This window comes from Astyanax mexicanus, chromosome 6 (assembly GCF_023375975.1).
Source record: "Astyanax mexicanus isolate ESR-SI-001 chromosome 6, AstMex3_surface, whole genome shotgun sequence".
In the NCBI taxonomy this organism is placed as follows: Eukaryota; Metazoa; Chordata; class Actinopteri; order Characiformes; family Acestrorhamphidae; genus Astyanax; species Astyanax mexicanus.
In genome coordinates, this window is record NC_064413.1 from 6,043,460 (window position 1) to 6,069,234 (window position 25,775).

A 25,775-nucleotide genomic window follows, 5' to 3' on the forward strand; every position below is an offset into this window, starting at 1 on the left:
TTTTTTTTGTTTAATATGTTTAGTTACAATCTTGTATAAATTAAGCTTAACTTTCCATATGATTAAATTCATTCAAAAGACAAACATTTTAATGGGGTTTCCTAACTGTCGTTCATTGTTCTAGTGGGTTTGGACATTAACTATAATAAAACATTAATGAGGTAGTTACAGTTACAGTCATTCACCTAATGTGAAATCCATGTTGTGCACAGGTATGTCACTCTTATGTTTATTGCCTGTAATAACTGGACATTAAGGTACATTAGCAATGCCATTTCTCAAAGCCCTGTCTGCTCAGAGACAGCACAGCAAACTCCTCACAGGCTAAAGGTCATGTATAGCACAATGATTCATGAATATTTCATAATGCAGCTATGAGCTGTGTGAGACACACCTTAGCAAACATAACACACGAAAGACAAAGTACTGATATAATCATTATGATGAATAGAAACTAGGAGACTTTCATTTCTTAGCCAAGGCTAAGGCTATGTTTGGCACGATTTGTTCTGCTTAAATTTTGAACTGGAGATGCTAGGCTAATAATGCTAACAAACATAAACATTAAACCAGCACCAGTGTTATCTCTGTAAACACTTGCTGAAAGACATATATTAATCTGTCTCTTAAACTGTACTCTATGGGTCAGTTTTAGTATAATATGACTTTTGTTTCAAAACATAGTTTAAAAATTCATACAAACAGCGTGTAACAGTATATTTTTCTAAAATTACTCTGAATGAAATCATAACAAATCTTCACATTTTTTGTATAACCCTTGTGTGGTGTTCATAATTTTGTTACTCGTTTACTTTGTTACTTGTATTTAATTCAGCAAAATTAAGCAATTCTACATTGAAATGCTTTACACATGCTTGCTTCACCTAAATTGCAAGCAATATAAACAGCTTACATGGTTAATATTTGCCCTTTACCTTTCTTATGTTACATTTCTTTCAAAAAGTGCTACTCTTCTTTTATTATTTTTTAAATAAAATGTAAAAGAAAATGAATTTAACTCAAGATATGAGTAGGAAATTTGTTTAGTTTCAAATTTACAAATGAAGCAATGTTTATTAGCCCTTGGCCAAACATACTGTATGTAATATAAATGTGTAGGGGTAATGTAATGTGATTTAGCTTATTTTAATAATTTTCCAAGATGCCATCTACCTTCACTGAACTAATCTCCACCATTCAGGGCTTGTCCCCAATCTGTAAGTGATATGATTATTATGATAATATAAAGTTTACTTCTTATTAATAAAGGCTACAGGATATAAATAGTACATATCATATTTTTTACACTATTAGGTGCACTTAAAATCCTTTAATTTTGCTAAACATTAAGTTAGCAATAAGGAGCAGTAAAGCTACTTCACTGAAGTAAAGTGTTATACAGGAGTTTCAGTTTAATTTCTCCAGCACTGAGGCTAAAGCAGCATTAGCATTGCCATTCAGAGGCAGGTATATTGGACTGTAGTCTGCATGTTTACAGTGTTAAAACAAACTTTGTGTGACAAACCACTAGCTAATATCGCCTTGGCTTACCGGAATACTCAGGGTTCCTCAGTGTAGTGCTGTCAGGCTGCATTTATATCCTGATAGCGCTAGCGGTTAGCTGCTAATTATAATGCTAATGCTACTGCACCCAGCCTTAGTGGAAATCTGGAAATCTAAGCTTACTGTAAATAAACAGAAGCGCTTTACTCACCCAAATAAACAGTTTTCAGGAGAGAAATCTGTGTAGATTAATATCCAGCACTTGTTTGACTTTAAAAGCAAATGTTTTTTTTTAAGAATTACACTTTTGTTTACTTAGCTTAGCTTAACTTTACTTAATTTAGTTAGTGCCCCATCACCACCACTACCCAGCAGCCAGACCTGCTGAATTAGAAGAAAAACATGGCGACCTCCCTGTTCCTTACTAGTGTTGCATAATGTGCCTTATAATCTGGTGAGCCTTTGTATAAAAATAGACAAGAAAATAGTTGTTCTTTGAAAGTGCATCTTATATTCCATCGTGGCTTGTAGTGCGAAAAGTTAATTAAAGTAATTTTTTGATGTTATTGATAGTTTTAGTCTGCATTTTAATCAGCAAAATAGTTAATACCATAAAGCTAGTTAAAATGCACTACAATTTGTGGCTGTTACAATGTTAAATTATTAAAACATTAACAGTTTTATGTCTTTTTAATCTATATTTTTTAAATTCTCCATTTGTGATTGCTTCTGGTTGGTTAACTGAATACCCAAGGAAAGGTAGCCCCTGTGGGCAAGACTACACTAAACTGATGTTAAGTTATGCAAATAATAATGCCAGGAGCCAATAGGAAAGATGGACGTTTTGTGTAAAGTACTAAGAAATAGTCCTAAGAAATGCACTAAGAATAAAAAACTTTAGACACTATAAATATCTATAAAAAAATATTAAAGCTACCTAAAATGTCATGAACAAGAAGTGATGAACTTATTGATTTGAATCAAAAGTAAAGCTATAAACAGCTCCATAAAAATAAAATAAAAAATCAGAGACCACTTAAAAATTATGAGTTTTTTTTTTATTTTACCAAATTGAAAACCTCTGGAATATATTCAATTTGAAGCTAGATGATCACAAGTCATCAAACCAAACTGAACTGCTTGAATTTTTGCACCAGGAGTAAAGGCATAAAGTTATCCAAAAGCAGTGTGTAAGACCGTTGGAGGAGAACATGATGGCAAGATGCATGAAACCTGTAAATAAAAACCAGGGTTATTCCACTAAATATTGATTTCTGAACTTTAAAACTTTATGAATATGAACTTGTTTTCTTTGAATTATTTGAGGTCTGAAAGCTCTGCATCTTTTTTATTATTTGTTTTATTTCAGCCATTTCTAATTTTCTGCAAAAAATGCTCTTAATGACAATATTTTTATTTGGACTTTGGGAGAGATATTGTCTGTAGTTTATAGAATAAAACAACAACGTTCATTTTACTCAAACATAAACCTATAAAAAGCAAAATCAGAGAAACTGATTTAAAAACTGATTTTTTTTAGAGCTATATATGTGGCTTTTAAAATGTTGAAATATTAACATATAAATATTTTCTGTCTTTTCAATCAATAGTTTTACATTTTTTTAATTAGGATTAAGGTTTCTGGTTGGTTCTACTGCTCGACTGTATGATAAAGTTCTGATAATCTTCTAAAAGTATTGCTAATTATTTTAAATAGCCATGAAACCTGTTATATGTGTTTTGTGTTTCCTGGAAAACCTGGAAAAAAATAGTAGATTATTTTAGGAAGGCGTTGAAATAAAATTGGACAGGTATAACCTGCATCTGATATGCCATGTAACATGAGAAGAGTGAGAATCATCAGCATGACGTATTATGATTTCATTTACCCTGAGTGACTTTGCAGGCCTTATCTGCCTATCTGTGACTACTGAGCATGTGCACATTGAAATATAACCATATATTGTGTAGCCCAACTTGAGAGGAACCTACCTAATACTGTATTGTGCAGGTGGTTATAATGTTGATTGGTGTTCGGTTTTAACATTGAACAGTTCTTAAAAGTTCTAACTGAAGTGGTTTTGGGAGCTTTTCAGGATAAAGTACGGTGACTTCTGAAAGCTTATCTGCTTCAAATATTAGTAATGTTTCAGCATTTCCAAAGATCTGACCACCTGCTCTCTTTATTAGTAACGAAACCTCAAAATCCAGCTGGGAGATCTTTTCTGGTGATCACGCTTCACACATTCATAACCCACGTACGGCTTAACAGATCTGGTGCTCAGATCTCTGAAACATGTCAAACAGTGGACTATGTAAATTTACTGTAGATTAGATTGTGCGATGTTTGACGGCATGTTCTTGCCTGGTCCTGATGACATTCAGAGCTGCTGAGGTCTGTAGTACGACTCTCAGAGGACCTCAGTTATCTAACTCACACTGCTCAACCAACCAGAGCCTGAAGCATAAGACAGATTTCTAAAATATACGATACTATATAGTGTATATATAGTGGGAAAAAAAGTAATATAAAGTAAAATAAAGTAAGCATTATTATGCGATAGTGCACTAAAGTGTTCTTGTAGCCATAATATTAATCAGTATATTTAAAGAGTGTAACAGATGGCAGACGGGAGGCTGACGTAAAAACGGATAAGACCAACAAGATTGATTAAATAAGAAATAAACAAACAATCAAACAAGGAGTAAACGAGAAAATAAGCAAACATAAGCAGGGAGAAAATGGGAAACTAAACTAGACCGATAATAACTAAACAGGACTAGGGATATATACAAGAAAACAAACGAGAAGTATACACGGATAAACAGAATATATACTTAACAAAGAACTATAAAACGAGGATATAACTAGAGCAAACGTAGAAAGACAAACAACGGAGGAAGGTGCAAAGACCGACAAATAAAACAAAGACAAAAGGGGACTATTTATACAAACAGGAAACAATGAACACCTGGGGAGACAGGTAACGATTGTTTAATTGTATAAAAATAGTATAAAAGTCTTACTTAAATTGTGCTAAGTGTACTTAACTGTACTAAAATAGAACTATTTTAAATATACTTAAATAACATTTAAACCTTTAAATACTACTTCATGTATGTAACCCCATATTTTAAATATGCTTACAGTAAAATTATAATACATTTAATAATGAGTTTGCTATAATGAACCCCGCCTACACCATGCGGGGAGGGGAACTGTGATGATGATACTTGGGGTACAGTTCAGAACAGCTTGGGACGGTTCTCAAGCCAAATCCCCCCCGCAGCTAGGTAAGAGATTAAGATGAGGGTGGTGATGGGGTGGAGGCGGGTGCGAGGTCGAAAGTCACGTAGGTGAGGAGCACCTGGGAGGTATATATATATATAGGACCAGGGGGAGGAGCTAGGGAACTTGAGGCGTGGTTCATATCCCAAAACTCTGTTCATTCTTAACAACACTATTACAACTGTATCACTATTTATTATACACCAGGTATATTAGGAATGTACTAAGAATTGATGTTAAATATATGTGATCTATTTACATTAGAGTACAAATATGCTTCTTGTTCCTGTCTTTTGTAAGTAGCACATTTCTAAAATACCTTGTTGGGTATAAAATATATATTTTATTATACTGTAATACAATTTTTAGTGTGTTACAAATTTAATTTAGAATTTTTTAATTAGTAGTAGGATTTTTTTTTTCCTTTTTAAAAAGTTACATGATACATTATACTTTAAGTGAACTACTGTAACAGTTGTTTTTTAACACACTTTGCTAAAAATGTAAAACATTATATTTAAAAATAAGTATTTTAGAAGTATATTGAATTACATTAAACTAAAAGTGTATTCATATTAAGTGATTTTTGTTTAATACAGTATATTGTACTTTTTTTTAAGTATGATCAAAGTTTACTTTCAAAAATTTGACGAAAACATAATATTAATGTAATTTTAACATATTTTATCTGTTAGTATATTTTCAGCATACTTAGACATTTCCCAATATGTTTAAAGTATATTAAGTATATTTTTTTCACCAAGGTATAGCTCTAGAAAAAGACCACTTCAGTTTCTGAATCAGTTTCTCTGATTTTGCTATTTACTTTTGTTTCATTCAGACAACATTTCTCCCAAATACCAAATAAAATATTGTAATTTATTTGCAGAAAATGAGAAATGGCTGAAATAACAAAAAAAGATGCAGAGCTTTCAGACCTCAAATAATAGAATAAAAAAAAAAAACAAGTTCATATTTATAAAGTTTAAAGAGTTCAGAAATCAATATTTGGTGGAATAACCCTGGTTTTTATTCTCAGTTTTTAAGCATCTTGGCATCATGTTCTCCTCTACCAGTCTTACACACTGCTTTTGGATAACTTTATGCTGCTTTACTCCTGGTGCATAAAAAAATTCAAGCAGTTCAGCTTGATTTGTTGGCTTGTGATCATCCATCTTCCTCTTGATTATATTCCAGAGGTTTTCAATTTGGTAAAATCAAAGAATCTCATAATAGTTTTAAGTGGTCTCTTATTTTTTTCCAGAGCTGTATAAGCTGGCCACATGCGAAGAGCAATTTTTGCTCAAGTCAATTTTAGGATTCCTGACAGCGAGGAGCAGTGTCAAAAATCCACTTTTACACCCCATTCATCTGTTATCAAACCCCAGAACCTACTAATCTAACAGCACAGTGCCGTCCACCTGTTTTCATTTGTTTCTATGAGCCATTTGGATGCTCCCTTATTGTGACATCACAATAAGGAAACCTGCACACAACCACCCTGGCACCACCCCTCACTCGTCAACCCCCACCAGAACCCCACCCACTAGATCAGTTGAAGAAATGCAATTTCAGTCTGCTGTTTTGATGACCAAAGTGCATCATCTGAAGGAGGGATCTGTACCTACTCTTCATGGCAAGTCAGCAGATGAGCGAGATGTAAGTACTTTCCGATAATGAGTTTTGAATGATAGATAGATAGATAGATAGATAGATAGATAGATAGATAGATAGATAGATAGATAGATAGATAGATAGATAGATACTTTATTTATCCCGAAGGAAATTTAGGAATGAACTATCTTCGTTGTGTTTTGCAATTTAGCACAATTTGCATAAAAGTGACAGAGCCCTTAAATGGCTCAATCTGGGGAATGAAGGGACTAACAATGTATAAATAATTTTGACTCACAGTTTTGACAGGTGAATCTGCCCAGCACAAATGTGCTTAATCATTCATATAATATAAACCAAAAATTCTGGACTCTGATTGGCCGAGAGCTCATTATTTCTCATTGTTTAGTAACATTAAGAACCCTGACTACCAAAAGCTTGATGTCAGTGTAAACTGTAGCACACCCAACACACCCTGCTGTACCTAACACCAAACCTGCGCATGTGTGTGTGTGTGTGTGTGTGTGTATATGTGTGTGTGGGGATGGGGTGTGTGTGTGTGTAGGAGTGGTCAGTGGTGACACATGCATCAACTGAGCAGAGTTTCGTGTTAAAGCTATGCAAACATTTGCAGATAGAAAGCTCAGCTGCTGCTGACTGTATCCCTCACTTTAACCTGAGCTGAGCTGAGCAGGTGCACCAGGACCAGGATCTCTACAGGACTTTCCAGATGGAGCAGAGATTCATCCCTCGCTTCATTTTCATCCTCATCACCTACATTACAGGTAATATTATTATTAATAATGCACAATTCATATTGTATTTTTATAGGAATAAATGAAAAATAGTAATAAGTATATATTATGTTTAGAACAGTAGAGTTAAAGACATTTTAAAAATGTTATATAAGTTGAGAAAAAAAAACAAGAGGTCAGAACACAAAAGAAATACTATATTTATTATTAATTCATAATTATTAACTAGGGCCTCTGGTGTCATATTACAGATCAAATAATGTCACTTGTATAAACAGTACAAGTCAGCATTTGTAACTGTTAGTAAGCATTTGTACAGCATTTGTAAGTCAGCAATAACTTTATAATGCCTATATATATATATATTTTTTTTACTACGTTTTAATAAAATACACCAATCAGGGCAATTTTTATATGCAGTGGCGTAAAAAATTATTTGCCCCCCACATATTTCTTTTTCTTTTTGTATTTTCTTTTTCTCATACTTACATTTTTTTAGATTATCAAACACAATTTAATATATGACAAATATAACCTGAGTAAATATTAAAAGCACTTTTTAAGTGATGATTTAATTTATTACGAGAAATTAAATGAACCACAACCAGGCCTGATTACTGCCAGACCTGTAGAATCAAGAAATCACTTAAACAGATCCTGTCTGACAACATGAAACAGATAAAAGATCTCAAAAAAGAACACAACATCAAAAATAAATCATCTATCAGTCTGGAAAAGGTAACAGAGTCATTTCTAAAGCTTTGGGACTTCAGAGAACCACAGTGAGAGCTATTATTCACAAATGGAAAAAAACATGGAACACTGGTGAACCTTCCCAGGAGTGACCGGCCAACCAAAATTACTCTAAATTACTTCCTCCGGAAGCTGAGAAAGGCCTGTCTCCCTCCACCCATCCTCACACTCTTCTATAGAGGGACCATTGAGAGCATCCTGAGCAGCTGCATCACTGCCTGGTTTGGGACCTGCACCGTCTCTGACCGCAACACCCTCCAGCGTATTGTGAGGACAGCTGAGAGGATCATCGGCGTCTCTCTCCCCTCCATCACGGACATTTACACCACCCGCAGCATCCGCAAAGCAACCAGCATTGTGAATGACCCCACCCATCCCTCACACGAACTGTTCTCCCTCCTGCCTTCGGGAAGAAGGTACCGCAGCATCCGGTCCAGCACGACCAGATTCTGCAACAGCTTCTACCCCCAAGCCATCAGACTTCTCAACTGCAGAGACTGAACTGATGGTTTTTCTGTACATGCACACACACACTCTTACCCCACTTAGCCCAGAAAATGAAAAGCACTAAAAACCCTACTACCTCACTGGACTCTATTGCACACTGTGTAATAGAGGTAATTACTACCTCACTGGTCTTTTTTGCACACTGCATAATTTGCACACTGTCTTGTTATTTATTATTCTTTGTCTGTATTGTGTTGTATTGTCTGTCTGCACTTTTGTACTGTTGCACTATTGTTCTGTCTACACTGTGTTTATGTGCACCATGGTCCCTGGAGGAACGTTGTTTCGTTTCACTGTGTACTCTGTATATAGCTGAAATGACAATAAAAACCACTTTGACTTTGACTTTGAACCACTCATCCAGGAGATCCCAAAAGAACCCAGAACAACATTTAAAGAACTGCAGGTGTCACTCGCCTCGGTTAAGGTTAGTGTTAATGATTTGATAATAAGAAAGAGACTGGTTGAAAATGGTCTTCATGGGAGAGTTTTAAAGCAAAAAACACTGCTGACCAAAAACAACACAAACAAACATCTTCATGATCCCCAGGACTTTGGGAAAATACTATAATAATAATAATAATGTTGATCAAAAGTGGAAATTTTTGGAAGGTGTGTGTTCCATTAAATCTGGCGTAAAACTAACACTAACAATAATTATTTCAGAAAAAGTTACTCAACATAAAACATGGTGATAGTGTGATGGTCTGGGGCTGCTGGACAACTTGCTGTAATAGATGGAACCAGGAATTCTGCTGTTTACCAGACAATCCTGAAGGAGAATATCCGGCCATCTGTTTGTGGCCTTAAGCTCAGACATACTTGGGTTCTGCAACAGGACAACGATCCCAAGCACAGAAACAAGTCCACCTCTAAATGGCTTTAAAAAAACAGGGCTCAGTTTCAGAATCAGTTTATCTGATTTTGCTATTTAGAGATCAGAAATCAATATTTGGTGGAAAAACCCTGGTTTTTAATCACAGTTTTCATGCATCTTAGCATCATGTTCTCCTCCACCAGTCTTACACACTGCTTTTGGATAACTTTATATCTTTATTCCTGGTGCAAAAAATCAAGCAGTTCAGTTTGGTTTGATGGCTTGTGATCATCCATCTTCCTCTTGATTATATTCCAGAGGTTTTCAATTTGGTTAAATGCAGGAAAAACATCACGTTTTTGATAGATAGATCAACAGTATTAGTCACAAGTATCTGGACAAAAAAAACACGTTTTTCATTGAAGAATCATCACTGAGTTAAAGTATTAACTCCTCCCCCCCCCCCTCTCTCTCTCTCTCTCTCTCTCTCTCAGGTGTGTCCACTGTGACTCTGGTTCCATCTGGGAATCCAGTGCGGGTTGGTGAGAATGTCACGTTCAGTGTAAATCCACTGATAGCAATCGTGGCTGGAACCTGGCAGTTTGAAAATAACATCCTGGTGTTCTGGTACCCGGGTGATATCATGGTGGGTAACGGCTACGAAGGCCGAGTCTCCTTCAACCAGACCTCCCTCCAGCTCTCCTTACACTCCCTGCAAACCAACGACTCGGGAGTCTACATCCTGCAGAGCGTCAAACCCAGCGTCCAGGCCCAGGTTTCACTGTCTGTTCAGGGTGAGTTCACACACACACACACACACACACGTTCACTAGTGATGTGCGGATCGATACTGAAATATCGATACCTCCGATACCAAATCTTTATGCTCTAAAATTGATTTTAAAATCACAATATCGATACTTTTGATACTTCAGTCAGTTGAGGTTTGTTGGGAACTGTAGTGATATGTTATTGTTAGTCCACTAGGTGGCAGTGGTACGTGCAGAAGTTCAGCCTATTGTTATGTAGAGGCCTGAAGAAGCAGCTAGAGGAGAGTAGCTGACTCCTCACCACAACCTGTTAAGTTGCTGTTAAGAAGTTTAAATAAACTAAGTGTTTTGCCAAGCAATGTTTCCTTATTACAAGAAGAGAAGCATAACAGGAAGTACTTTTTCTTCCGCCTGGGTCAGTGCGTAATACCTAAGCACTGCGGCACGGTGAGCACTGCTGCTGTTAGAACTGTTCAAATTAATAAATATGGTTATATAATAAGTAGCGAAATAAGTACACGCTTTAACAAAAAGCTGCAAAAGCTTTTTAAACTCTTTTAAAAGAGTTTAAACAAGTGTATCACTAAGATGATTTATTCAGGTGAGGTTTCCTAAATAATTTATCATTAAATTGATAATCTAAAGCAGATTACATATACTAGGTGTCATTAAATTATAAAAATTGTGATAACACAGCCATGGCCCATGGTGAACTTTTCCTATTTATAAAATGTGTCTATTATTATGTACAATCAGTCTGATTTGCTTTAACTGTTATAAATACACATATTCAAATTTAATATATTCAACTATTATTGTGGCATTTCTTTATTTATTTAACATTTCTTTTTAAATATTTGGAGAGACTACATGTATAGTTGAATCTAAACAGGATTAAATGTTTAATGCAGAAAACCCCAATCATATTTTAAAATAAGTATCGAATCAGATTGGTATTGCAGATACTAGCTTTTATTTATGGGTATCGGTTTGGAAAGGAAATCGGTGGTATCAAACATCACTAACGTTCACACTGACACGCAGCCACACCCAGGCCTGCCAGGGTAATTACATTATCGACTTATCATTTAACTCAAGGACATTTCTTCATTCATTTCCCAATCGATCTGAAAATTTTGACAATTTAATTTCAAGTTCATTTTGTTTCAGCGCAAATTAATAATGTTACCATGTTTACAGAGATTGTAGTGACGTATTAGCAGATTTATTTAGTGCGGCTGTTAAATCTCTTTTCATTCATGCTATATATTTATAGTACCAGCCAACAGCCAATTTGGACACACCTTAAACTCAGTGTTCTTTCTTATTTTTTTTAAATGTTCTGCACTGTAGATTAATACTAAAGTCATCCAAACTATGAAGAAAATTATATTGAATTATTTAATAAAAAAAGTGTTAAACAAACCAGAATATGCTTTATATTTTAGATTCTTTGCTTAGAGGCAGTTTTGCACATCTTGGCTGGATTTTCTCAGTCAGTTTTATGAGGTAGAGTCACCTGGAATTCAGGCTTTCAGTTAACAGCTGTGCTGAACTCTTCAAGAGTTATTTTTACATTATTGTTTTGCCTCTTAATGTGTTTGAGAGCATCAGTTGTAAAGAAGTGAAGAGGTAGAGTTGGTATACAGTCAATAGCTCTATTTGAGTAATGTTCTAATACATATTATGGCAAAAAAATATTTAAATAAAGAAGTAAAAAAAATATGTTGTCAAAATTGTTAGGATGATGAAACTGGCTCTCATCAGGACTCAGATATTTCACAAAGGAATTTGGTTTGTTTAACACTTTTTGAGTTACTACATGATTCCGTATGTGTTCTTTTATAGTCTGAATTAATTCATTATTCATTTACAATGTAGGAAAAAAATTGTTAAAAATTATTTTTGGAAGATCCTGAAGCAAAAATCTTTCAATTGGCCATATGATTATTTATCTGGGCAGAAGATCTGTTACTGAAACCGACTCTAGAGGGCAGTGTCTGATTGACTGATCTCTTGTGGTATAAAACTCAGGAAACAGACCTAAAGATACAGATGTACTATTTGAGATTTACAGATTTGATTGGGAGATATTAACTGTAAAATAAACAGTGTTAAATAATTTCTTACATTATTTAATTTTACACTGTCCTGGATAACATATGGGTCCTTATTTTAGTGAACTATAGCGCACAGTTCAAATGTGCATTGTGCAGCTGGATTTAGAGCATGTCAGTGTGTCTTTGGTATCGTGAGGGCGCCAAAAATACACTTTGCATGGCTCAAAAAGTCATGAACTAATTCTCTTAATTAATCAAGGGTGTGTTTTGGGCGTAACATAAAATAAACCAATTAGTGTGCCAGTCGTCATTCCCTTTAAGAGCCAGGTGAGCTCTGACTTTGGCATGTTCGTATCTTAACAGCGCTGCGCTTTTACATGTCTCAGCAGAGAAAACTGACCTGCGTGTTCATGTTGTAAAGGTGTGCCAGTGGGTAATTTAAGAGAAAATAAATGTTATTTTACTCCTTATTATGTTTATTGTTATGTAAAAGCTGAATTTGGACTGCAGCACTATATTTGTGTGTTCCTGCATGGCAATGATAGGATTGGGTGGCTGACAGGGTTTTAATCAGTCAGTAGCGCACCTGCTTATATGTTTCCTGATAGATAGAAACATGCCCAAAATGTACCTGAACACATTCCACTTCCAGACCTCCACACTCATCAGGCTAGATATATTTCCAAACTCTAATGCTAATTTAAAGGCACGGGCGCAAGGTGTAAAAATAGAGCCCACAGTCTATTTCTTTATAGTGTTAAAATAACTCCCACAATAATCCCAAAATATACTACAATAGATAATATTTTAAAATTACATTTTAGTTTTGTTTTTATAGTGTATAAAGAGTATATATCGTCGCTGTCCAATGAAAAACACTTATTTCCAAATCAGCAACTTTTTACAGGAGAGAGAAAAAAATCTTGTAACTTTCAATGGAAGTCAATTTAAAAAGAGTTTATTTCAGGTCATTTTAAAGAGTTTCTATTGGTCTGTTCATTAAGAAATTTTGGCACACTGTAAGGGACAGTTTGTCTGTTCAAATTATGTAGTAAACTCGAAATCGACAAAATGGAAAAATGGAAATAAGTGTTTTTCATTGGACAGCGATGATATCGTTTAAGTACATTGTCTGTCTGAGATTAAGAACTGTTCTGTATGTTTTTTTTACCTGCAGAACCGATCACGAACGTGTCTCTGACGGCGAGTCAGACGGATCTGGTGGAGTTTAACGACAGCGTCTCGTTTAACTGCACCTCCCGCGGCACGCCCATAACCTTCTCCTGGTATAACGGCAGCTCTCAGGTCAGCACAGGGGTCAACGTTCAGCTCAGTAACAGCGGACAAGTGCTCACCATTAGCAGTGTGACCAGATACGACCGCGGCCCTTTCACCTGCGTTGTGACCAATAGCTTCAGCAACGGAACGAGCCAGGACGTCTACCTCAACATCAGCTGTGAGTGTCACGCTACGACAAGAACTGGGCATTTTAATTTATTTTATTCTACTTATCTGTGGTAGATCATTACTAAAATACTGTGAATAGTACACAATTATCATTAATCCAACATGTAAGCAATAACCCAAGACCAAGGCTTGTGTATCTTCCAAATAACGAATGCTTATAGCAACGAGTCTGTATAAAATCTACATATTTTTAGATACAATGTACAAAAAAAGCTAAATATCATATCAGCTAAATTAAAACCTGAGTTATTATCATTGGATACAGTGTGAGATGGCATTAAATTAAGTACATATGTATGAATTTTACCAGTGAGGTTGTAAGGAGCAGTAAAGCCACTCCGCTAAAACGTAGAGTTATACAGGAGTTTCAGTTTAGTCTGAGGCACAGAGCAGCATTAGCATTAGCTGCTAACCTAGCTGCTAACCTAGTAACCTAAGCGCTAGTTCTTACGCCATTCAGAGACAAATATATTGGACTATATCCTGCGGCTAGCACTACAGCCTTAGTGGTAATCTGGAAATGTTAGCTTACTGTAAAGAAACAGAAGGGCAAAAGGGCTTTACTTACCCAAATATACAGTTTTTAGAAGAGAAATCACCACCCAGCGACGAGACCTGCTGAATTAGAAGGAAAACATGATGACACCCCTGTTCCTTACTAGTGTCGCATAATGTCTCTTACAATTCGATGCGTCTTATGTATGAAAATATACCAGAATACAGTCATTCATTGATAGTGGGCTTTATAATCTGGTGGGCCTTGTAGTGTAAAACGTGGTAATTTTTTTAACTCATGAAGTTTGATGCTGTGTATTTTGCACAGTACTAATTGCTGTAGTATATTGTACTATATAATGTAGCCTATATGTTGAATACTTAGAATAATCAGAGAATAATCTGGTTAAAAATGAACATGCACTGAGAATTCTGATAAACCTGCTAAAATTCAGCTCTCTTTTTTAAAATCAGATTTCAAAATATGATTTTGGTTGATTGCTCTGGTCGAAGAAATCAAAGCATGCTGCTTTCATGACCAGTTGAATATTAATTATGTAACTGCAGTTCATTGGTTTATGTAAAAACACTAAAAATCACTGTAATCGAGGTTGTATGCATGTAACATAAGGTTTTACCCTCACCGTTACTGTATAGCTGTTTTTTTGACATGGACAAAAATGTGACTAACATTGCTACTCTTCAGATGGCCCCAGTAACCTGACAATGACGGTCCAGCCAGAGCAGCTGGGATACATCTCCGGATCCAACATCACTCTGTCCTGCTCTGCTGACTCCAACCCCACAGCGCTGATCCAGTGGTCCTACAACAACATTTCTCTAAACCAAACAGGACCAACTTTACGCCTCACAAACACCTTCCAGAACCAGAGTGGAGGCTACACCTGCACCGTCCACAACACCGCCACCCTCAGATCCTCTACAGCCTCCAAAACTATACAGATTATAGGTGAGATTTCAGTTATATAACCCAAATTTCAAAACTGTACCAGCTTTTAAGAAAATATTCTTCTTTGCAGAAAATCTCAAGTGCAGCCAGATTGGATAAAGAGAACATCTTGGCTTGGCCAAGAATTTTCTATGATCTAAACAATTCCATCAAACTCTGGCTGTATGTTTAGGGTCATTGTCTTGCTGGAAGGTCAATCTCCTTCCCAGTCTCAAGTCTTTTGCAGCCTCTAACAGGTTTTCTTCCAGGATTTCCCTGTATTTATCTCCATCCATCTCCCCATCAGCTTTGACCAGCTTCCCAACCAGTGATGTACTTAGTAAAAATGACTTTAACTTGATAATTTTCCAGTTTCAGTTTCCAGTAACAGTATCTAGTAATCAGATTAAGGTATTTTATCCAAGTTACTGTGGCTGGATGTGTTGAAAGGATGAACAAGAAAGATGTTTACAGTCGTCGCTTTATTGCTGGAACTGTCGGCCGCAACCTCATCAAATTAACTACAGGCTAGCAAGCTAACAGGCTAAAACTCGGAGCGAAGCTTTCAGTAAATTAAGTTTTGGCAAAACTGTTATAATAAGGCGGCAGTAACTTTAAAGTAACTTAAAAGTAATTTAGTTACTTTTAAAATCAAGTAATCCATAAAGGGGTAATCAGTAATCCACAGTGAGAGTAATAACGATGTTGAAATAAACGGCTCACTAACGTCGTTACTTTTTTCAGTAACGAGTAATGTAACTAATTACTCTGACTGTAACTATAACGCTGTTACCATTTCCAACACAATGAACTTTTTTTTTTTTACTTTGCGCATACAGACAAAGGCGCAAGTGTGTGTGTGTGCGTTGTGTGTGTGAGTAACACACATAATCACCTAAGCAATGATTGTTGTCTTTGCTGTCGTGCACTCTATTCATCTGGCTTATAAAACACGCTCTGAGAAGGTGGGGGCCTGGGGGTGTTAAGGGAGCGAGTAACACAAAACAGTTACTTTTACTGGTAACTAGTTACTTTTATAGTGGAGTAACTCAGTTACTTTTTTGGATAAGTAACTTGTAACTATAACTAATTACTTTTTCAAAATAACGTGCCCAACACTGGTAATCAGATTACTTTTTCAAAGTATCTATTCCATCACTCCCAACTCCCAAGCATACCCACAGCATGATGCTGCCACCACCATGTTTCACAGTGGGGATGGTGTTTTCAGGGAGATGCACAATGTTAGTTTTCCAAAATACATAGCATTTATGTTGTCCCCCTACATGAACCTCTTATAGCTTGCTTTCAAAAACAGCTTTTTCCTTGCCATTCTTCCATAAAGAGCTGTGGATCTCTGCAGCTCATTCAGAGTGACCATTGGGCTCTTGGCTGCTTGTCTAAATAATGCTCTACTTGCCTAGGCTGTCTGTTTATCTGGTGTGTTGCTTTGTTTTCATGATGCTGTTTGATCACCAATTTTTTTTTTGTAAAGAGAAAGAAATATATATATTTTTTTACTATAGTAAATTATTTTATTTTAATTGCTTTGCTTTGAATTAAGAAATATATGTGTAATTAGAGCACAATTTAGTTTGTTTTATTTTAAAAAATATTGTCCAAATGTAAAATAAAAAAGAAAGAATAACTGATTTCTCTCAAATGGGAAATAATAAATGATATATGGTTATTCGCTGCTTGTGTTGATAATGAATAATGGAATTCTCCATATCTCTATTTGTTTAATTTAGACCCAGTATCAGCTAAAGTGGTGCCTGTTGGGGATGCGCCCGTATTCAACTCGTCCTTCAGTCTGAGCTGTGAGGTCACAGGACCTGTGGACTCTGTTTACTGGATGAAGGACGGCGTGATCCTGTTCTCTAACAACAAAACCTCCTTCTCCAACCAGAACAAGACACTTTCCATCAGCCAGCTCGCTCTCTCTGATGACGGAAACTATCAGTGTGTGGCCAGCAACATCGTGAGCAACATGACCAGCGTGACTTATCACCTAACGGTCAACTGTGAGTAATAAAAATCACTACTAGAACATTTTTGATAAAGTTTTTGAGTAAAATGAACAGTTTTGTTTAATTCTATAAACTACTGACATTTCTTCCAAATTAAAAAAAAGTTTTGTCTTTATTTTCTGTCACTTATTACAGAAAATTAAAAACGGTATATAAAAGGAAACAATGGTCCAAATAATGCAAAGAAAACAAGTTCATATAATTCCTGTCCAATGAAAAACAAGTATCTCCATTTTTGTCGATTTTTAGTTTACTATATAACAGTGTGCAAATTATGCACACTGCATAATTTGCACACTGTCTTGTTATTTATTATACTTTGTCTGTATTGTGTTGTATTGTCTGTCTGCACTTTTGTACTGTTGCACTATTGTTCTGTCTACACTGTGTTTATGTGCACCATGGTCCCTGGAGGAACGTTGTTTCGTTTCACTGTGTACTCTGTATATAGTAAATGACAATAAAAACCACTTTGACTTTGACTTTGAATTTTAACAGAAAACTGTCACTTAAATCATGCCAAAATTTCTTGATGAACAGACCAATAGAGATCCTTCAAAATTACCTAAAAATAAACTCTTTTACTCTTTTTTTACTCTTTTTTAATCGTTTTTTTCTGTCTCCTGTAAAGTTGCTGTTTTGGAGATACTTGTTTTTCATTTGACAGCGACAATATTCGTTTAGAAACAATACTAATGTTTTACCTCATGAACAGTTCTGAAATCAGTATTTGGAGGAATAACCCTGATTTTTAGGGTTATTTCACAGCTTTCATGCGTCTTGGCATATTCTCCTCCACCAGTCTTACACACTGCTTTTGCGTGACCTCATGCCTTAAAACTCCTGCCAAACAAATTCAAATAAAAACCTTGAATCTGGAATGTAATTAAAAGAAAGATGAATGGTAACAAGCTTGAAAAAAAAGCTGAACTGCTTGATTTTTTTGTGACAGGAGTATAAGGCATATAAGGTCACCCAAAAGCAGTGTGTAAGACTGGTGGAGAGCATGCAAAGATGCATGAAAGCTGTGATTAAAAACCAGGGGTATTCCAAATACCAAATATTGATTTCTGAACACTTTCTAAGTTAAAACATTACTATTGTTGTTTCTAAATGAATATGAACATATTTTCTTTGCATTATTTGAGGTATGAAAGCATTGCACTGTATACACTATATACACTCACTGACAGAAAGTAATTAAATAGTATTGCCTCAGAAATTAGCATGCAGTTATGTCTGATTAGACACTGGATCTTGCCACAAGAGAGTGTAAAAGTGCTTCCCTGTTGCCGTATATAAAAAGGCCCTAAGAAGTTACTATTGGGTAGTGTTCCTCTTGGTGAGAGATCATTGACTGCCACACATGCCTCTATGATTTCACAATTAACAGACACAATTAGTCTCCTTTTTATTATTCCAGGAGATTAAATAGCAAAATGAATGGGAAAAAATGGGGATGTTTTAAAACTTTTGACCAGTAGTGTATTATCTAAAGGTAAAGCAACAACAGGCTGTAGTCTAGTCGCTAAAGCTAATGACCTAAAAGAAAAGCATGGTTTGGGCTAATGTGAGTTGCAGCTATGCTAAATGCTAATAGCTAAAAAGGAGCTAAATGTTAAAGATGTGTGTATTATGATGAATAACAAGACAATATGCTGTATACTATATGTGTGTCTTTTTTCCGTGTCCCCTAGATGGTCCGTGGAACGTTACCATTTCAGGTCCAGCCATAGCACAGACTGGAGACAGAGTGAGGCTGAACTGCTCGGCTCTCTCACAGCCCCCCAGTGACTACAGCTGGTACTACAACGGGACTAAGGTGGCCGAGGGTGCTGTATATGAGACTGCCTCTCTGACGTTAAACCGCAGTGAAGAATATGTCTGCACAGCCCATAATAACATCACAGGCATCAACAGCAGCGCCACATGGAACCTTACGGTTATCGGTAAGTCTTGAGTCTGGACCTCCATTCACAGTATTGACATTTATGGCAGCCTTTTGGAAAAAATATATATACACTTATTAGCCATAGCATTAACCTTTCTGGATGGAGAATTTTTTATTTATTAATTTTTTTAACAATAAGAAGCCAGTGTTGTGCCGAATGTAGCACTCCTGCCAGGAAAAGCACCCCCTCTCGGGAACGCACACACGCACGTCTTCTTGGCTTTAACGTTACTTAGAAAATGGAAACACACAAGGTACTGTTTTAAGCTTTGCTGACTCGTAATAAATAACGAAAAATAGTCATGTCACCTGCAGGCTGTCCAGAGAGAAGGTGCTTTTCCTCGCGGGGGTGCTGAATTCGACACAACACCGGAATGAAAACAAGCTGAACTGAAAGGAGTAGAAAGTTCAGATAATTGTTTAAAATGACAAGAGTAGAAGTAAAAAGCCATCTGAAAAAATACTCCAGTGAAGTATAGATAACCAACATTTCTACCGTGTTTTTCACACTATAAGGCACACTGGATTTTAAGGCGTACTATCAATGACCATCTATTTTCTGGTCTATTTGCATACATAAGGCACACCGGATTATAAGGGCGCATTATGTGACACTAGTAAGGAACAGGGGTGTTGCCATGTTTTCTTTCTAATTTAGCAGGTCTTGCGAGACCTGTAAAGCTAAGCTAAGTAAACAAAACATTTTCTTTTCTTCAAGTCAAATGAGTGCTGGATGTTAATCTATACAGATTTCTCTCGTGAAAACTGTTTATTTGGGTGAGTAAAGTGCGTCCGTTTATTTACAGCAAGCATAGATTTCTAGATTTCCATTAAGGCTAGCCACTGATAGCGGGTAATGCCACCCCACAGCGCTACACTGAGGAACCTTGAGTGTTCTGGTAAGCCAGGGTAATATTAGCTAGCGCTTTGTCCCACAAACCTTGTTTTAACATGGTAAACACGCAGGCTACAGTCCAATAATAATCACCTCTGAAAGAGCTAGCACTTAGCGTGATTAGCGGGTAATGCTAATATTACTCCAGCAGTGCTAGCCAGGGTTAGCAGCAGGCTACAGGTCGATAATACTCACCTCTGAACTACAAACAATTTCTAAAATTTGGAAAGACATTCTCAGGACGTTTTGGTTAGTGGAACATTTACTGAAGGTTACAGTTAATATTCTCAGAACATTTTCTAGACGTTCTGGTAACATAGCTGCAATGTCACTTGTCTCAATTATTTTCTTTTTAGTTTTTCTCAATGTTAACATTTTTATAAATGTTAAATGATTTGGCTAGCTGGTAATGTTTTGCGAGAAAACAGTTCCAGAACATTCCCAAAACATTATTTTTGTGATGTTACAGCCTAATCTTTCTGGAACCTCAAAGCGTTGCCAAATGTTCTAATAATGTTCTCTGTTCGCCGTGATGTTTCGGTAACCTATAATTATCTAAAAGTATTTTTATGTTCCAGCAAGGCTGTAGGAATGTTATTCATGTAAAAATATTCTCAAAACATCCAAAAAACTTGGCAGATTAGATGTTTTAGAAACCTAAAGTTATAACATTGAAATAAGGTTCAATTATTGTTGCTAAACATTACATTTAACTATACATTTTTAAATCAAAAGAACATTCAGAAAACTTGACAGACTATACTATAGGAATAAAAACAACATAGCATTAAAAGAACATTATGATTACATTTATTTATGCACTGAAAATGTCAGAACATCAAGAAAATGTTACAATGGTTATTCACAAAAAGTTGCAGACCAGATGTACATTTAGATGACGCTCTTATATAGTGACTTACAGGGTTATTACTATTACAGAGTTGAGCCAATGTAGTGTTAGGAGTCTTGCCCATGGATTCTTATTGGTGGAGCACAGTATAGTCACTCACATTGGGTATTGAACCCCAGTCTCCCACATGATGTAATAGCTCACTGGCAGGCAGTGGTGACTGGTGTTATCCACTGCACCACACCAACCACAGATGAATATCAGAATTAGAAACTCATACGTATTTTCAATAACTTCAGTCAGATGTAGTGAAATCCCTTGTGTGTGTTTTCTCTGCAGTGGGCATCTCCTCAGTGGTGCTGACCCCCAGTATGTCCATCCCTCTGGCCTCCAAACCCCTCCAGCTCTTCTGTAACGTCACCGGCTCTTACGACAGCATCGTTTGGTTGAAAGATAACCGAACACTTTCCTCTTCTTCTGCAATCAGTGTCTCAGCGGATAACACCACCGTAACCTTCCAGCCTCTGCAGACCTCAGACGATGGGGAATATCAGTGCATCGCCACAAACGTTGTTGGAAAGCATGCTAGCGAAATGTACAACCTGACGGCTAACTGTGAGTAAACTCCTGTTCCTTCATTTAAAAGCTATTTAAGTTCTATTAAAATTTATACAACAGTTAGTTCTGGCCTCACAATCTCATTGGTTGAGAAGTGTTCTAGCCGTGTTGATATTTATGATGTATCACTCCGCCGACGCGTTGCCGAGTAACGGCGTATACACACAGGACAGTTTTGAATCATCACCTCCACAGGCAGCAGCATTAGCTTAGCACAGGCTAGCGCGTAGCCACAGCACGGTAGCCCGCACCCTGCAGCGCTGGATCGTCTTTTGTGGAAAAAAGGGAAGGAAAATCGCTTGGCTAATGCCGTCTGAGAGCCAGAACAGTAAATTAACCAGCTAGGCTAGGCTAAGCTAGTTAGCCGTTAACCACAGGGCTAAGCGCTAGCTCTTTCACCATTCAGAGGTGAGTATTATTGGCCTCTAGCCTGCTGCTAATCCCGGCTAGCACTGCTGAAGCAGCATTAGCACTAGCCAATAACTGCGCTAAGTGCTAGCTCTTTCACTGTTCGGAGGTGAGTATATAAGACTGTAGTCTGTGTGTTTACCATGTTAAAACAAGCTACTAGCTGCTAACCATGGCTAGCCTCAGTGAAATTTTGCTAATCTAATCTTTACTATAAATAAACAGAAGTGCTTTACTCACCCAAATAAACAATTTTCAGGAGAGAAATCTGTGTAGATTAACATTCAGCACTCCAGTGCGCCTTATGTATGAAAATAGACCAGAAAATAGAAGTTCACTGATAGTGTGTCTTGTAATTGAGATTGCCTTATAGTACGAAAAATACAGTACTTGAAAACGCAGGTGCGCCACTGACTGATTAAAACATTCAATCAACAAAGTCCATTTTTATAAACTCAACAATAAACAGAACAAAGAATAAAATATCAATGCTGTTCCCTTAAATGAGCTGCTGGTGTATCTTCACAGCATGAACGCACAGGTCAGTATCCTCTGCCAAGACAAAGCACAAAGCGCTGCACTGTTAAGATACGAACACGCCAAAGTCAGAGCGCACCTGGCTCTTAATAAAGGGAAAGACACTTGGCACACTGATTGGTTCATTTCATGTAATGATCTAAACACACCCATGATGAATAATTAAGAGAATTAGTTCATGACTTTTGAGCGTTTTGAGACACACAAGATGCAATTTTGCGCCTTTAGGATACCATAAACATAACAACACGCCATAAACCAAAATGCTGTGTGATGCGTAATTGACCAATGTGTTATAGATTTTTAAAATAGAGCCCAAAATATTTAATGTTAAAATGTATAATGTATAAACTTCATTGTTTTTTTTGCAAATATTAACTCATTTTGAATTTGACCCTGCTTGTTCTTGTGTGGGACAGATGGGCCGATGGACCTAAAGATCACAGAGGAGAAAGGACCCCAGCTGACCTGTACTGCGACGTCTCAGCCAGCATGCGTTTATCACTGGATCTTAAACAGCAACACTAATGTAGGAGACGGTCCAACAGTATCTATCCCTCTGTTGACTCCAGTGGGCAGCAACTACACCTGTGTGGCCAGAAACCCCCTGACCAATGTCACTCTCTCTGGTACCTACACTATCTCAGGTGAGCACAGCTCCTAGAATAAAGAATGCATGATTAATTGGTTAGAGGAAACTTTTTTTTTTACTTTATTGTAAACATCTCAGCTTGATTGTGAGGATTAAAATGTTATTTAAATAGGAATATTCACTGTATACCAAATATGTTACTTTTTTATTTTGCTTATATCTATTAACATGCTTTACATATTTATATTCATATTTTATTATTAGTCTGATTTTTTTGTAATTTAATTGTATTTAATTTAACTCACAGAAACATATTCATGCTGTGTGTTTCCTCTACAGAGTATAATGCAGCGTCTTCACTTCAGTCCAGTGTGTTGCTGATGGCTTGTCTGGTTCTGGTTCTCACAGCGCTGACCCAGTGTCTGTAATACTGATCCCACTAGTCCAAGACTGGCCGTCACTGTGAGCCCTGCGAACTGACCTACGAACTGCTTAACAACAAGAATGGTCAAAGTGATTTTCTTTTTTTTTGCTGTGATTTTTGGGGGTCAAACTGAGTTTTAAAAATATTTTAATACAAATTAAATATATTTTATTGTTGGGTTTATTAACTTAAAGGGAAATGCCAGCAAGTTTACAAAAAATGTGCATAATTCAGCTGTTGAGATGTAAATAAAGTCTTTTAAAGGGGAGGGTTGGTGTGAAATCATGGTTCATTGTGGAAAAGCATACAAATCAAACTTTTTGGTAGACTGCTGTTTCATAATGCTTTTTCACAGCTTTCATATTTCATAGTTCTATTGAACCTTTACAACCTTATCCTTTTTAAAACTTTTTTTTATTTACTTTTTTACTATATTTACTATACTATATTTATGTATTTATTTATTTTAGTTATCATAAAGAAACCACCATCTGTAAGGGGGGAAATATAATTAGACAATATATTGATTATATTAATATTATTTTAACCAAGGATAATGTCTATTTTCTGGTCTATTTTTATACATAAGGGAAAATTGGATTATTAGGCACATTATCTGACACTAGAAAGGAACAAAGGTGTCGCCATGTTTTTTCCTTCTAATTCAGCAAGTCTTGCTGCTGGGAAAGCCTAAGTAAACAAAACTTTAATAATAATAAAAATATATATTTTAAGGACAACAACAGCTAAATATTAATCTGCACCGATTTCTCCCCTGTAAAATGTTCATTTGGGTGAGTAAAGCACTTCCATTTATTTCCAGTAAGCTTACATTTCCATTTTTCCACTAAGGCTGGGTGCAGTGGAATTAGCATTAGTCGCTAACTGCAGCTTTAGCGGGTTGTAAATGCTGCCTGACAGAGCTACACTGAGGAACCCTGAGTGTTCTGGTAAGCCAGGGCAATATCAGCTAGCGGTTCGTCTCATGTAGTTTGTTTTAACACAGTAAACACGCAGGTTACAGTCTGATATACTCGCCTCTGAACAGCAAAAGAGCTAATGCTTAGCGCAGTAAGTGGCTAATGCTAATAGTGCTTCAGCAGTGCTAGCCAGGGGTTAGCAGCAGGTTACAGGCTGATAACACTCACCTCAGAACGGTGAAAGAACTAGCGCTTAGCGTGGTTAGCAGGTAAAGCTAATACTGCTCCTGTTTCTGTGCTGGAGAACTAAATTGAAACTCCTGTATTACTCTGTTTTTCAGCAGAGTGGATTTTTGGGAAAATTAAGTGATTTTAGGTGCACCTTATAGTGCAAAAAATACAGTATCTCAAAATTTCGTAAGTCAAGTATATTTACAGTGCATTTTTTTCTCTGGAATGATGTGTTTCACACCAGCCTCACTCTAAATGGTGGTTTACATCTTATCCATTTCATTATTGCGAAATAATAATAATAAAAAAACAGAATTCACCTGCTGGTACCCCCATCCCCACGCTAATGTACTGTGACCAGTGAGAAGATAAGCGAGCTAAAACACCCAAATCACACCAGCTCACTTTGTTTATATTGGCATGGTGTCATTTTTATCCCCCAAAAACAAAAAAATGCAGCTAATCAACACATAGGCATGCCAAGTTTTTTTTTAAAGTGTCTTTAGTGTCCACAGCATGTTTTATTTACTGATTACCATATTGAAATATTGTATATCCACCAATACAACTTAATATGAATTTCTCTTGTTAATATTTAAGCTTTACAGTATGTTTGCAGTTGAAGCACCTCATTAGCTAAGAATTTTTGAGAAGAAAGGGGCATAAAAGAAGGCGTACTCGCAAAAAACTACTCAAACAGATTTGGGAAGTAATAGAACACATGTAACTGCATTATGTAACAAGAAAAAATAAAATACAGGAATAACTGACAATAAATTGTTCAAACTCTGCAAAAATAACAATAAAATTAATTATTAAAGTAAAAATGTTGTAATATACTGTTCATACAGTGGCGCTTGAAAATCAGTGAAGGTTCTATATTTCTGCATAAATATGACCTAAAACATCATCAGATTTCCACAAAGTCTTAAAAGTAGATGAAGAGAACCCAGTTAAAAAATAAGACAAAAATATTATAGTTTGATCTTTTCTTTTATAAGGAAAACAATCCAATATCACAGCTCTGGAAAAAAAAATAGAGACCACTACAATTTCTGAATCAGTTTCTCTGATTTTGCTATTTATAGTTTTATGTTTGAGTAAAATGAACATTGTTGTTTTGTTCTATAAACTACAGACAACATCTCTCCCAAATTCCAAATAAAAATATTGTCGTTTAGAGCATTTATTTGCAGAAAATGAGAAATGACTGAAATAACAAAAAAGATGCAGAGCTTTCAGACCTTAAATAATGCAAAGAAAACAAGTTCATATTCATAAAGTTTTAAGAGGATATTTGGTGGAATGACCCTGTTTTTTAATCACAGTTTTCATGCATC

General features: G+C 36.2%; 1 protein-coding gene across 1 annotated transcript; it reads left to right on the forward strand.

Moving 5' to 3' along the window:
- Nucleotides 1-6,948: 6,948 nt before the first annotated feature.
- ceacam1 (CEA cell adhesion molecule 1) lies at nucleotides 6,949-24,924 on the forward strand. The gene is made up of 9 exons (XM_007250872.4): nucleotides 6,949-7,191; nucleotides 9,733-10,032; nucleotides 13,246-13,524; nucleotides 14,737-15,000; nucleotides 16,731-17,003; nucleotides 18,707-18,958; nucleotides 21,045-21,320; nucleotides 22,688-22,915; nucleotides 23,200-24,924. Exons 1-9 carry the CDS (start codon nucleotides 7,137-7,139, stop codon nucleotides 23,286-23,288), a joined length of 2,016 nt encoding a protein of 671 aa, XP_007250934.3. The 5' UTR covers nucleotides 6,949-7,136; the 3' UTR covers nucleotides 23,289-24,924.
- Nucleotides 24,925-25,775: the final 851 nt, after the last annotated feature.

What these genes read in the sequence shown, in the direction of transcription:
- ceacam1 (XM_007250872.4), top strand. Translation starts at nt 7,137, where the DNA reads ATGGAGCAGAGATTCATCCCTCGCTTCATTTTCATCCTCATCACCTAC. An exon ending in GGTTTCACTGTCTGTTCAGG is followed by an intron (nt 10,033 to 13,245) that starts GTGAGTTCACAC and finishes TTTTACCTGCAG; the next exon opens with AACCGATCACGAACGTGTCT. An exon ending in ATGGAACCTTACGGTTATCG is followed by an intron (nt 18,959 to 21,044) that starts GTAAGTCTTGAG and finishes TTTTCTCTGCAG; the next exon opens with TGGGCATCTCCTCAGTGGTG.